General features: G+C 40.9%; 1 protein-coding gene and 1 long non-coding RNA gene across 4 annotated transcripts in view; one reads left to right on the top strand and one right to left on the bottom strand.

Annotated features, from left to right (window-relative positions):
- The window catches only part of ano10a (anoctamin 10a), a 22,474-nt gene continuing 6,921 nt past the window's right edge, over positions 1 to 15,553 (bottom strand). For 2 of the 3 annotated variants that reach the window (XM_027015188.3, XM_027015178.3), the window contains exons 11-15: positions 15,328 to 15,519; positions 14,687 to 14,815; positions 6,332 to 6,448; positions 5,469 to 5,485; positions 1 to 1,296 (exon numbers count right to left, since the gene is read on the bottom strand). In XM_027015188.3, coding sequence (XP_026870989.2) covers positions 1,224 to 1,296; positions 5,469 to 5,485; positions 6,332 to 6,448; positions 14,687 to 14,815; positions 15,328 to 15,519 — 528 coding nt within the window. In that variant the 3' untranslated portion in view covers positions 1 to 1,223. The remainder of the gene's footprint in view (positions 1,297 to 5,468; positions 5,486 to 6,331; positions 6,449 to 14,686; positions 14,816 to 15,327; positions 15,520 to 15,553) is intronic. The other variant, XM_081696023.1, reaches the window with a different exon arrangement.
- LOC145651134 (uncharacterized) lies at positions 5,010 to 6,322 on the top strand. Its single transcript, XR_014116864.1, has 3 exons — positions 5,010 to 5,541; positions 5,755 to 5,791; positions 6,131 to 6,322. It is a non-coding gene; the product is annotated as an uncharacterized LOC145651134 (long non-coding RNA).

Genomic DNA, 15,553 nt, shown 5'->3' on the forward strand with positions numbered 1-15,553 from the left:
TCATTGTAATAGTTTAGACATTTATTTTCAGGGAAAAGGGTATCAGGTTTACCTGGCTTCAAGTACAGTGTACTGTGCACATAACTTGAGTACACAAAAGCTGTAAAATGAGTACATGATATGGTGATGATTAAAGGCACTGCTCAGACTAGGAGAAGCAAAGTTCATTTGCATAACAAATAAATATAGGCTGGCAAATGAAATACAAAAGTTGCAGTTTTCTTGTTGAAAACTGCAAAACTACTGAACTGCTACATGTTTACTATATCATGCATCATTTTTCTGATATTTTTAGTTCACTCAATCATAGCATGCACCGTGTCCAAAATCGCATTTCTACTCGTTCCAGTAATCTAAAATAGAACTATAGAAATGTTAGGTTGTCCAAAGCCATTCTGCACCTCATAGATAAGATTAAGTTGTCCTGAGACTATTCTGCACTTCAGAGATGATGCCCAGATGTTATACTACATGAAGTAATCAAACAGTAGACATTGTTAAGTCAAATCATTCCAACTGAATGGGGGCTGGAGAAAAATATGGTGCATATACATGAAATGGTTCTTAAACATGACCATAATTCTTAATAGCATAGTGTTTCATTTTTGTCCTTCATTTATGCCAAATTTATAAAAATGCGTTAAAATAGGATTCATACAATTTCATGATATGCATCAACATATATATACACACACAAATGTAGTCGAAAAACCGTGTTTCTCATGTTGGCCATAAAGAACTGAATTCTGAATGTTGAGAGGCCATGGGGCAACAAGGTGTTGCAGTGTGTCCAAATAGTTCCATAATCACTTAAATGTCACACTATTTAAGCCAGAACTGTATGTTCTACTGTACTCGATTTCAGATGCAGCGGAGTCTCTAAGGCAGTATTAATCAACCATTTATGCTTTCATTTAAAAAAAAAAACAACAACAAAAAAACCCAAACACCATACACACAGTTATAAATATGTTGGAGTATTTTTGGCTCGATCAGTTTGAACATCCTTTAACAACCCAATTAAAATCACTCTGAGACACTTTGTTCTAACATACAGTAAGGAAGTTGGGACCCAGAAGCTTGAGTTGTATGTCAGTGAAGTACACAGTCTGTAAAGAACATTGCCTTAAGTGCATATACAGGGTTCTGTAATGGTTGATTGTTCACTGTAAGTAAACACTTGGGGCAGGTTGTTCAGAGGATCCATATCTGCGCTGTCATAATCAGCAAGGGTGATGGCCTCTTTGCTTCTCGTCACTTATGGGCCTTCGGGATCTCTGTATCCTCCAGCATTTTCTGGAAAGAAGTAAAAACACAAAACATCCAAATGTTAATGCAGAGGCTTATATTTAGGACTGACTACAAACCAAAATCAAAGTAGCAAAGAGTTGCTGTTGTTGGTAACTGTATTTTATATTGTTTAATTGCGTGTTAGAGCAAAAACATCTTCCTTTTGTAAACATCCTGAAAGGACAGGCTTATATAGGAACAGCACTTTCCTCAATTCATGACTCTCAACCATCTGATCTTTATTTACACTTTAAGTGAGGGTGATGTGTACAAAGTGATATTAAAAGAATATATGACTTGCTATTTTTCTTTAAAAATGCAACCCTAAAGGGAACAGCTAAATCTTTAAAATCACATTAGGTCCCCCTAAAAAGAGGCAACCAATGCTTGTAATCCACACTGCATTGTAATTTATGAGGGAACAAAATCAATCAGGCCTAGAGACTTTAAAGAAGACTGAATTATTTTAAAATATACTTTTCCATTAAAACATTTTCCAGACTGATCTACCCTGAGCTACATTTAAATCAATTAATGGTGCTGCCTACAAACCAGAGTAAATTACATGTGAAAAAGTGTTATGTGCAATGAACTTTTCAAGCTAAAAGCAAGATCAATGTGGGCAGATGTGCTGACACTATGGTTTTTGCTGTGCCTTGTTCACTGAGTATGGGCTCTGGTTCTTGTAAAAGCATTGCAGTGGTGGGGACCACAAACAAGATTTGCCACCTTTGAAGAAAAAAAAAAAGTTAAGCCAATAACAAACCTGAATGCATCTTAATGTATTTTATTTTCTGGCAGATCCAATACCTGTTCCTTCAGGATGCTGATGAAGTCTAAATACATAAAAAACCCTCCATCTCAGGCTGACTTTCCATTAAACAAGATTTAATGTCAAATGTGCAAAGAAATACAGCAGTCATTCCATATAGACTCAGCCTTACTGGAGCAAATACTATGATTTCCATGGGAGACTGATATGCATGCTGGGATAATTGCTTGAACATGTTGGTATTGATTATGGGAGAAGGCTGGAACACAGAGCCTTAAATGCTTTTCAACATCAGCACAGAGTTTTGCTGAAACAGCTACCCTAAAGCTACCTTGAGTTTACCAACTAACACAAATCATTGTGCATTTACTGGCTGTTTGAGTCTGTGTGGGTGTGTGTGAACATACATTATTTGTAAGTGTGTATATGCATTTTGAATTAAATAAAAAGAATATAAAGGTTAAGGCAATTAATTTAGAAGTATTCAATGTTGCCTCCTTCGAACCAAATTATGAATCTTTTATCTAATGCTTTGATATGTGTAAGGCAGAAAAGACTGATCAGAATTGTACAGATACTTATCAAATAACTGAAACTCACTGAATGATTCTGAAGCTAACCACTCTTGAACATCAGCCCTTGGAGTATTCTGTTGTCATAAATGGTGCAAAGAGTGCTTTCGACACTTTTCCAGTTTCACGATTCATTCAGTTCTCTCGGTCTGTCAGGACAGCACCACTGCTTTTGTTTCTCATCTAAAAGGAAGCGAATAGCATGTCTGCAGCCCGAGGCCTGTCAGACAGTGTCAGACAGCTTGGCTGTCCCTCGTTTCTGTGCCACCCGAGGAAGGGACTACTGCGAGACGGAAGGACTTAAGCTTCCATATGTGCACAGTCACGCCCTGCTTCTTAAGTACGGGAATCGACACAGGACACGTGGTCTTGAATTTTTCATATGTTTCAGATTCAAAATCACCTCGAAACCAGTGTGAATCATGATGATGGTTCTATGTTGTTGCCCCGGGTGAGGATGTTTTTCTCTCTGTGAAAGATATGTGGTTACGATGTCTGCAGTTTCCATGAATCGCTAAGCAAGAAGTAAAAAAGTTCCAGTCTCCATCCCGAAGCCCAAAGTCAAATAAACACAACACAAGCCATCTGGCTGAAAGGAGAAAGTATTACTGGGAATGTCATGGGTGATCTGCAATAGTGAACACTATCCCTGTGCTATTGTCCACTAAATGGATGAGTGCATTAGACACTATCAGCTTTCTTTCAGCACATATGGCAGTGAACACCCCGATTCTCTTTAACAACATCCTGATATGTAGAATATGAGATGATTTAACTGTTTTAGGTCATCGACATGCAGTGAGAAGAATTAGGAGCCATTTCACGATATAAGATTTCTCTTTGTTATAGATTTCTTATTTGATTTTTTTCAAATGTCATATCTATATGTTAGACTAAAACTCACCTTGAAACCAGTGTAAATCATGGTGATGGCTCTATGCTGTTGCCTTGGACAAGGATAACCTGGTTTAGCCTTTACCAGCAGTTTACAGTGTACATCATGCTATTTTTGTTATGTGTAAAAAACAGCACATTATTTGTGACTGGGTTGAGTTTGAACTATTAACTGACCTGTGAACACTATGGATCTCCAGTTTTATAGGAGGGTTCAAGAAAGCTTAGTTCTTCCAATCCAGTATCTTAATATTATTTTATCACCAGCCATACGGTTTTGTTCTCAGACAAACTGTCTCACAGGCATCAGAGTTGGGAACCAAGTACTGGCAACATGGCCTTTTCCTGGAGTTCACCTCCACAAGTACGTAGCAGGTAACTTTCCATTGCTGGATGCTAACAGGGGGTTTCCATTGCTCCTGTGAGTGAGTACTATTTTCAGCCTTCCCCTTGCTCAACATGGGAGAGGACCTTGCCCCGCCAACCCCCTCCAACAGAGATGACTGTCTCCACCACCACAAGCTGCTGAATACGTGGAAAAACAGCTGGACTCAGAAGCCACATGCTGCTGCTGCTCAGTGGCCAAATGCAAGAGAGGGGGCACCTGATCCCAGCTCATCTCTGCCAAGTTGGACCGCACCGATCAGGCGCCTACCCCTGGTCTTACACCCCTTGCTCGCTCCCTCCGTTTAATACGCAGGTCAGGAAGAGGCTGCAGGTGCAAAGCACGTTTCAACGTTAACAACACTGCAACCACTTAAATGGAAGAAGGATGTTTTACAGTGCTCCGTGTTAGTGCTGTCAGAGCTAGTGTGTACCATGGCACTGACTTGGCAATATTTGAATTGGGCTTGAAGTGATGTTTGCACTTCTGAATGCTAACAAAAGCAGCCTGTGCTGCTGAGCCGATTAGCTTGTGTCCATCATCGTGATGAAGCTGATTCAGGGAAGACGCACCCAAAGCATTGGCAAAGGGCAGAGCTGCAGTCAGATCGAGTTTGTGGGAAAAGGAGGGCACTTTGAAAGCACAGAGGCTTACAAATATCACATCCTCAATCATCCTGAAACATGATCAATACAATCAATATGTACTTTACAACTTGCTACTCTCAGTTAAATGAAAATGAATGAAATGTAGGCACACTCCCTCCCTCATCACTATACATGTAATCAGGGGAGCATCCTCAACCATCACAGCAATTTCCCTTTGCCTCTTTTCAGCTCCTGAATGATACACAAAATGAAATGTTTTCATCATCTCTGCTGGGCACCATGTATAGTGCATCAGACCCTTTCACAGTTCCTATTTCATATTCTATTATTATTCTACCAACAGGGCATATTGCTTGTTCAGCATTTGTCCAAGAGGCGTGGGCTGTGAGTTCTAGTGAGTGTAAGTCACACCAAACAAGCGCACATCCATTAACTAGCCAAGACTCAGTACATCACATAGAAATATCACAGTGAAGCAGGGAAAGTACACTGTGAAACTTCACATAAATTATGCCAATAAAAATCTGAATTTAAATGTTATAATAGTATACTACTACTACTACTACTACTAATAATAATAATAATACCTCTATTGGTAATTTGTGGATTTGGGTTGTGTAATTAATGCGCTATGATTAATATTGTTAGGAATTCATTTTATTTATGGTATTACACATATCATGTAACTATGCGCCCATGAGCTAGCTTTGCTAGTGCTACTAAGTAAATAATTCGTTTGAACAGAAAAAAGCATTAACATCCTCACTAATTCAGTATGTTCACCTTTATTACAAGAGGCCACATTACCACACATCAGATGTTACCGGGGTGCCAAGAGGCTTAGGGCCTGCAGGCATGATTAGACTTCACAGCAGTAGTTCATGCCTGCTCATGGTTACTGGCAGTGCAGCCATGCCATATTATCAGAGCCACGAGACCAGACTTACCGACCAAAGCCTTGACTCTGCACAAAACCAAAGAGATCAAAAGCAGTCAGAGGATGCCCAGGGTTCAGGACTGGTGAGCCTAGCAGTGTTTTGGAGAATAATGTATTCTGCTTTCCTCTGTGTTCACTCTAAATCTTGAAAATATGATCACATTATGGCAGCAGAGGTTGAATTTATGATTGTTCATGCTCTGTAAATTTATGTTAATATGATGCATAGTAATTCTTGAGCTGAACACTGCATACAAACCATTATGACATAAAATATATTTTATGTATTGTTTTAGGAATATACTTGCACTGTACACAGGGAGAATTTTTGAGGTAAGAATATAGATGACACTTATTTTAGAGAAAAATCATCCTCGCAGAAAGTTATGTACATGTGCATGATTGTGTATGTGCATATCCATGTGTGTGCCTGTGTGTAAAACGGACCTACTTCTGCTGCATGCCATGTGATAAACACATGCCAAAATAGCTGAACCTCATTATCAAATATTTACTTTACACACACACACACACACACACACACACACACACACACACACACACACACACACACAGAAAGGGCTATTGTATGTTTGCGGAATTTCAGATTAGTGTTCTCTCTGAATGCATTAGTGAGGAGAGTGATAACACAAGCTCTGTCTGATCTCCCAGGTTACAGCTGCCCCTGTGCAGCTAATGCAAACAAGACCTGCATTACCGCTTCACAGAGTGGACCAAGGCTCATGTGATGTTCACAGTCTCAACAGTGCATGCACCAATACATGCCCTGGAGGGAATCAGCATGTGGATGGTCAAGATTTCTCAGCCATTTGCAGGGTATACTGAGTTAGTACATGCATAAAAGGTGCTTACCTTTTTCTTCAGTGCTTCTAGGGACTCGAACTCCAGCTTGGCGAGCTTGATCTGAATGTGCTTAGGCACATCTGGAATAATGAATGCCAGGATGAACTTGAAGGCCAAGAGGACATGCTGAAATTGGGGACACAGCAGAAAACAGTCATCCAGCTCATCTGAACACACCCTCTCCCTCCCTGCTTCCTTACTGCCAGTGGGAGACAGCAAATGGAGCTGGTGTGCATGCTGCTTACACACTCCTGGCTACACAGCTTGGTCTTTTGTGGGTTGGGGTGTTCAGTGAGTGTTCACTGAGGAACTGACTAAACCTAAGCATTTGTATTTATGGCATTTGAATCCATTGTGTTTGTAGGCCTTCTGGGAATTAAAATATTGCTTTGACAGACTACTTTGGACCATACTTGCCCTGCTTGTTTCTAGAACACCAAAGTATTTTGGAGAAGTGAGAACAATGATGAAGTCCTTGTTAATTATTTTTAGATGCACACTTTTCATAATATGCACACAGGAAGTATCCCACATTTTTTAAAACATAGATGTGTTTGAAATTTATTTATTATGAAATGTATTATTAAGAAATAGCTTCAAACTCTGTGGATCACTGAAGAAAGATCACAACCAATTTGTATTAAAAAATGCTGGATTAGTGATTTACTGGGTCCATTTGAGTAACAATCATTGAACTCTCACCTTTCTCTCAACACACAAAAATGTACATTTACACACAACACATTTACTTGGCAGCAGATGAGTATCAGATATCAGGAGGGAGCATATTTCAGTCAGATTTAATGCCTGGCTGAGTGGGCTGATCTTTGGAGTGTGCTGGGTGATCAAAGCGCATGTAAGCGAGATGTGTGTGCCTGAGCACTCTGAAGGCAGTAGCACTGACAAGAGGTATATGTGTGTGTGTGGGGGGGGGGATATGACTGCCTCTGCTGTACCTACGTTCCAGACAAGGAAATTAAGCATTTCTAATGTATGCCTTGCTTATTTAAGCATTTGTGAGCAACAGTGTTTAACCGTGGATTAAAACGAATTTGAAATGTCCTTGAAATAGGCAGTGTGTGGCTCTGGTCCGTCCTAACATGCAAGATGGGCTACTGTGTTATGAAGTGTTAGAGTAGGGACTCGGTTGGCAGGTGAAGGAGAGAAAATAAAATCTACTATGCTGCACTTCATCTCAAAGATAAGAATGATATAGGTGGTAAGATTTATATTGGACTTTTCTATCAAATAAGTTATGTCACAGCAGGTTTGACCCAAATATCAGCAAGTGTTGCTGTGTAACACACCGATGTGCAAAGCTCTAATTTCATCTCCATCATAATAAAGCATTTCTCCATGTAAAGAAACAAACTCTCTCTATATTTTTTGTTATATTATTTTTGATTATTATGATTGGTTCACTGGTTCTGGGCATGACTCTGTGACCCTGTGTTACTGAGCCCCACTGCTGTAGATGCATCTCTGTTTGAACAGCACTGGGGCAAGGAAGAGAGGGGGAATGGGGTCAGGTCTGCTCCAACAAACACGGAGCACTTCGCTTCCAAGCCCCTCGCCCAATCATTTCTTTCAGCATTCTAAACTAAATGACAAAGGCTAGGCAGTAAGGATTATATTCAGTGACCCATACAAAAATGCCTACTAAGTATATTATCACATACATGAACTCCGAATATAGAACATTTCTAGGCATTTGCATTTACTCATACAATGTTATAATGTGCATTAGTATAGTGAGAAAGATTTCTCCAATTAATTCACCAATTAAACCTTGATATGGGCAAAACCTGACAGGAGTAACCATTGAATTCTAAACAATACATGATGGCCAATACAACATTATTGATTCTGTAGTGTTAATCGCTACACAGTGATTTCACAATATTTAAATATCTGAAATGCCTAACAATATGAATCACATACTGTGATAACTGGATAATTAACTGGATAGATCGTAAAGATTGACCCAACAATCCAGTATGAATTTGCATGCCTTCTGTCTCTGGCTCGGATAGTTAAACACACAGACATATATAGGTCTAACATACATGACTTGGGAGGAGACTAATGTGGTGCTGGTGTTGTCCCAAATCCAGAAAGGCTCTTTAAGGGAAGTAGAGTGGAGCTGAGTGGCATGGAGTCCATAATGAAGAGGAACAAAAAGGGATGCTGAGTTTGGAGTAATCAGAGTCTGAGAGGAGGCTGATGTGAAAGTTGTTGGCTCCAATGCTCAAATCACATTTGTGCTTAGACAAACTACCACCTAATGATCTTTTGCTGGAAGGCAATGTGGCCCCAAACTAGAAACTACAACGATTCAGCAATTCCCAATGCTAATATTTTACATTATAGAGTTATTACATTCCAGCATGTGGAAGATTATAGGGCGTAAATTGCAGATTTTTTGTTGCTTTGCCCTGGAAGCAATGTTCTCTCTGCAATTTGTCTCAACAAAACAAATATAACAAAACATCCTTTCCCTCAGTCTAAATGGATTTTGTGTTAATTTATAGCCATTCACCTGAGAGGAGCCTTCAGACACAGATAGATATTTTTATTGATATTTACATGTTAATGTGCTCTGGGTACAGCCTCTGCTTGATAAGAGGGCTCTGGGACTTTTAGACCACTACTTGCTTGTCTCTATCAGTTTCAGTCTTGTTGTCAAAATGAGTTGGTCAGTTCAGGTGAAGTTTTGGGTTATAGCCTTAGGTGTGAATTGTAGCAGTGGGACTAAAACTGAAAAATTAAATGTGACTCCACAGCACTACACAGAATTCAGAGACTGCTATGTTTTCGTTTTCACAGAACAAGGGCTCTGCGACAGAATTCCTGATGCCACCATTTACCGGGATGGACTTACTTCGTTGCGTGCCCACAGGAATAGAGCTCGGTCCAGTAAAGCTTGAGGAAGGGGACTGTGTGTTCACATCAACACAAAGTGGTGCAAGAACTCTATGCTAGTCTCCAAGTACTGTTTACCACTGGTGGACTTGAGACTGTCAGATGCAGACCATTTTTCATGACTATATCAGCAAGGGCACTGATGACATTACTATCTGCAAGACCATAACTATATACCCCTAACAGGAGCCATAGATAACTGCTGAGCTCTATGTGCTGCTGAGGACTTCTGACTCAGCCTTCAGAGCAGGTGAAAGAAGGGTCAAGACATACCATGCCATCAGGGAGGCAAAGCGTGCGCATGCTCAGACAATCTATAGGCACTTCAAGGACACCCACAGCATGTGTCATTCAGGCCAGCTACAGGACATCAACTGTCTGTGACAGTGATGCCTCCATTCCAGTTGTGCTAAATGACTTCTACATACAGTTTGAAGCACAGAACAACATCACGGTGATAAAGACCACCCTTTCTCCCAATGATCAGGTGCTGTGTCTCACCACAGCAAGGAAAACTCTGCAGTGTTAACCCAAGAAGGCTGCTGGACCAAAAAACATTCCTGGCTGAGTGCCTAGAGGATGTGCACACCAGCTGGCGAATGTTCTCACAGACATCTTCAACATCCTGCTGGGCAGCACCATCATCCTATCATGCTTCAAGGCCGCTACCATGGTCCCTGTGCCAAAGACGTCTTCCTATTGACTAGGCTACCATTGCCCCATTTAGCTACAAACGTACTGGGGTAGCTGCTAACATGATGGTGCAAAGTCACCAACCTGTCCCTGAATGTGGACAAAACAAAAGAGATGGAAGTTTACTTCAGGAAAGTATGAGGTCATCACTCTTTGCTCAACAGCTTCTCTGTGAAAATCTTCAGGAGCACAAAGTTTCTTGGTGTTCACCTACTGTAGAACCTGACCTGGTCTCTCATCACCAGCTCCTCAGCTAAGAAAGGCCAGCAGCAACTCCTATTTCCTAAGGAGGCTGAGGAAAGATACCCCCCCCACACACACTATCATCACCACATTCTACAGGGGGGGCTATAGAGAGCATCCTGAGCAGCTGTACCATTGCCCGGTTTGGCAATTCCACTATCTTGGACCATAAGACCCTGTAGCAAATAGTGAGAACAGCTGAGCAGATCATTGGGTTCTCTGTCCCCTCCATCATGGACACTTACACCACATGCTGCATGTGCAACGCCTTGTAGATTATGCCACACCGTTTACATTAACTCTTTTTTCTCCTTTAGTACCTTTGCTCAGATGGCAGGATTTGGGCCCTTATAACCAGACTGTGCAACAGTTTCTTCCCCTAAGCCATCAGACTCAACTACCAGAGACTGACCAGACACACACACACACACACACACACACTTGCTAACATTATCTTACTTCTCCACTTCTTCTGCACATCTCCCAATTAATCATCTCATTTACATTAGCAGAAGAAGAGAGAGAGGTGGAGTGAGAGGGAGAAGGAGACGAAAGGGGAGAGCCAATGAATGCAGAGGGTGGGGGGGCAGAGCAAGGCAGTTATGCTCTTGCAAGATATCAAGTTTGGAGAGTCGTGTGAGAACACGCTCATACACACACATACTCTCACACACGCGCGCTCACACACACACACGCTCACTCACACACACACACACGCTCACACACACACACACACACGCTCACACACACACACACGCGCTCACACTTGCTAACATCATCTTACTTCTACACTTCTGCACATCCCAATTAAGTTCTGTTGTTAGAAAACTGTTTAAATATATTAGAATACAATATTTAAAGAATACTGAACTCACACCCTTTCACATTTAAACAATGTCTGCTGCTAATGTCAACGTTCATATAAGCATATAAGCTAAATACTTAGATATCCATCATAGCATAGTACATCTTTTGCACATTTACATTTTTTTCCATTTAGCAGATGCTTTTATCCAAAGCAACTTACAATAACTTACATGTAATCATGTAAATTGAGCAATTGCAGGTTAAGTGCCTTGCTCAGGAACCCAACAGTGGTGACCTGGCAAAGGTGGAGCTTTTGATTACTAGTCCAGTAATTTAATTGCTGAGCTACTGCTGCCCCCTTATCCTGTATTACTGGTCCTGATTTCATGTATATAGTTGTATGCATTAGTGGTCATTTGAGTTCCACTATTGTCCTGGAGGAACATTATTTCATTTAATGTTTAATGACAATCAGAAACCTCTTGGCTCTTTCGAATGTGGATGTTTCCAGTCAACCAGAATGTCAGTGTGAATTTGTGGGTGTCAGTATATGTGTTCAATGTACTACAGCTATTAAGGGTTATTAAGATGCTGAGTTTATCTGGCCTGCTGCATTTCAGCATTACAGACAACATGTACATTTTCATGTGTGTTCCTATAGAAATACAGGGGTCTTGCTTCATTGCACTTTATTTACTACTGTATTAGTGCCTTACCAAATTCATTTTAGTTATTTCAGTCAATATGCAAATATGCTGAGAGAAGGATGGTGGATTTAATCAGTAATGAACTGCCTGTCCTGTATGCTGCATGTCACTATGACAATGTGCACTCTGTGAATGCTAACAGAGATGTCCTTGTTTATTTTTGTATGTTCACAATAGAAAGGAAAACTCTTCCTACATTCATATTCATAGTGCATTCTCAGAAACGCCTTTCTTATCTAGTGAGACAACATAGTATTACCATTTGCATCCAAGTCCAGATCTGGATACCTACTTTTTTTAATTCTGGATGGTTGCTTCATATACATGATCCAAGATTGCCAATAGAATTGAACAGAATATATGACAGGCAGCTGTCAGTATGTTTCCAGTCTGTCATTTTCCATCATCTCATTTACATTAGCAGAAGAAGAGAGAGAGGTGGAGTGAGAGGGAGAAGGAGACGAAGGGGGAGAGCCAATGAATGCAGAGGGTGGGGGGGGGCAGAGCAAGGCAGTTATGCTCTTGCAAGATATCAAGTTTGGAGAGTCGTGTGAGAATACAGCGACTCCAGTCACAAAGTCTTATTAAAGCGTGCCTCTGTGTTAAACATGTAACACGCATACACATACATACACACATTCACTTAGATATTCTGGTTCACTTTTCAACTTGGGTCACTGACATGGAAACAGCCACAGCCTAATCAGATTATCTGAAAACCAGATTTGCTGATTAAAATAACCTCTTTATTTTATTTTTAAGATCACCATACAACAAAAGCTACCAGGATGGGTCAATAGAGATTTTACAGCTGAAAAAAAAAGGATTTTAAAATAAATTTTTAAAGGTTTTTTAAAAAAAATATTCCTTACCTGCCACATAAGCCTGCTAAATATCAACAAAGCCCATTTATTTCACTACAAAGCATAAAATACACAAGAACAATAACTAACTAATTACATAAACAGACATTGCTGGATTATTCTTAATCATCTTTGTTCCACACCTGTTTTGTTATGAATGTGGATGGGCCAACATGATTCTACCTTGTTCCGTTTTCTTTCTGAAAGACCAAGCTTTGCCTCACTGCCATCAAGGCTTTCAATTTGTTCTGATCCTCAACCCTCTACTGTCGCCGTGGCTACACTGTTGCCTGGTTACTGCTCTCTGAGGCATGCCATCGAGTAATTACCTGCGTATCAAATGGCCCAAAAATAGACAACATTTTTGGCTCCAAGAAATATCAGGGGTGACATACATATTTCTCTAAAAGGGATGAGTGCACTTAAGTTTTTCTTCTTCTTCCAAGTTAGACAAGTGAATAACCAAATTCACTTTTGCCTGTAGTACAACAAAAATTTGTTCATGCTACTACAGGTCAAAAATACAAGTTAATATTTCGCAGCATACTGTAACAGCAGGTCTGATTATGCATCATGCTCTAACAGTACACCTTATCTGCAGTGTACCACAGTAGACTACACTGCGCCTTATTGGGGAGTCTTTGCAGAGAATCCAAGGCACACCCATCGGCTTAGAATACTGATCAACTGATGTGTTTTATTCCCCCTCAGCTCCCTTAATGGACTAAGAGAGACAACAGAGACAGACTGAGGCAGCGAGAGCGGCGGATAACTGAGAGAGAACGTGCCCCTGATGCTCAATGAGTGGGTGAATCATTACACACACATACACACGCACACACATACACGCGCACAGAGCATAATGGCTTGTTCTGCATCATACAGACTTTTTGATCTGTGCATCATAAGCCCCCTGTGTTTACATGCAGCATGACTTGATGATCAGAGAATCTCAGTTGTGTGGCATGACGCCTTTCACAGAGCTGCCCAAGACTGTGACATTAGCCAGGACTGGAGCTTGTGTTCTGGATGAGGCACTTGGTGTGTGTGTGTGTGAGTGAGTGTGAGTGTCACAGGAAGCTGCAAGGGACCTCAACCTGCAGATATCTGACCTGCAAGCCTGATTAGGGAGGGGAATACTGGGTTAGACTGGAACTCTGAGCATTGCTTCATACAGCTGGAGATGAACAGGGTAACCCTTACAGGTTAAAAAGCTTATTTTTCAAAGGGCCTTTTACACTCTCTCTGAGTTAAAGTGCAGCATACCACAATGCAGCAGAATGAGGGCAGAGCACAATACTGAGATTTCTAAAGGTAAAAGCAGAGTCCTAGGGGACCACACATATTTTCTGGCTCTAATCCTAAACAAAAGAACATGTAGCACCAAGTAGCAGTGTACTACCTGTGATTATCTATTGATTGTCTTAATCATCTGAACAAATGATGTGAACTGAAATACATAAAGCACAGATTACATTTGTGCAAATTTACTCAATTACTCATTTAGCATTAAGCAGGGATTCACATTCGCTACAATTCACAAACCACATTAAAATGTGGTTAGATAATTCAATGTGTTGTGCCTTGAATCCAGTGACAGTTATTTATGTCTTCTGTAAACAAACAACCAGAAATGTTAAGAAAGTGGCGTGGACAAAATGTCTGTCTCAGAGCAGTACTCACATTCACCCTAGTTCTGTTATGTTACACTTCTACTGTGCACTAATCAGTGTGACCTGATTGAGACTCCAGTGATTACTGCAAAGCCTAATTATAGAAAATAAGAAACGACACATTGACCTCCCTCCAAAATTCATGCAAAAATGCAGCTCATATCAGGAATAACATTTTCCCTGAAAACTGTACATGTGGCAAAGCTAGGCTAGATGTCTTTAATTCTGCTAACACATGTGGACTAGGATTCTGTAGAAACACACAGACACTGTCCAAATCTCTAGCACCTGTATTATCTTAGTCCAACAAGTTTACTAGGCACAAGTCACTCACAGTCTTCGGTCAGATCTAATAGCCCTTCAGATGCAACAGGAAAACAGCTCAGTAGCACCACCTGATGGTATGATGGATTCTCTGAGTTAACATAGAGGAGAGGAGAGGAGAGGAGAGATTACCTCTATAGCCACCACAGTAAGAATAAGCTGTGTATCTGCTTCAGGGAAGTAGGCCTTCACTTGCGGAGACAAACCAATCAAAGCACAGTTGGTCACCACAGCGATTGCACTCATTGTCTCAAATGCCAGCTGGAGGAGTGAGTGAGAAGAGGAAAAAACACTGCAGTTCAGAATTTTAGCACTGAATATAAATTTATCATCGCCCTCCTCAGAATTCACCAGTTCAGTCTGTGTTGTCTTGACACATCTGAGCTCCAGGATTAAATTACTTCATGCTACACGAGAATAAAACAAAGTACACTCTACAATATGTTCAGTTCTCTGGCTATTTGGTTATCTTAAAAAGAGTTAACATTACATAACAATTATAGTTAACCTATCAGGCTGCAAAATCAAAGGAATAATGTGCCTGGCCTTGTAAAGGATCCTGTTTTGTACTCTTTAAAAAGATCATGCACAGAAGAGCTCAGGATTGGTTCCTCTGGGCATAAAAGAGTTCTTTATTCCCCCATCCTAAAATGGCACTTGAGTGTGACATATCTTTTTAGGAGATGTGTCACACTCTATTGAGGCATATAAGAACAGCCAGACTAGAACTGTGAGGGCCACATCACTGCCCGTGGTCCCCAGCCACCCCTCACCTGCCACACTCCTATGTCAGATGCAGGCTCAGAGAAGGGCCGCTTGTACACATGACACATCTTGAAGGCATCTGAGTAGACCTCCGTCATGTTGTTAAGTATGACGAGCAGAGCAGCCAGGGGGTAGACACAGGAGAAGAGGCTGACATAGCCAAACAGCAGGAACTGCTCCAGGTAGTCATCAAACGTGCCCTGATGATCAAACACGCAGCAAAAACATATGGGC

The sequence above is a fragment of the Electrophorus electricus genome, chromosome 14 (assembly GCF_041902795.1).
Source record: "Electrophorus electricus isolate QZ-2024a chromosome 14, ASM4190279v1, whole genome shotgun sequence".
NCBI lineage: Eukaryota > Metazoa > Chordata > Actinopteri > Gymnotiformes > Gymnotidae > Electrophorus > Electrophorus electricus.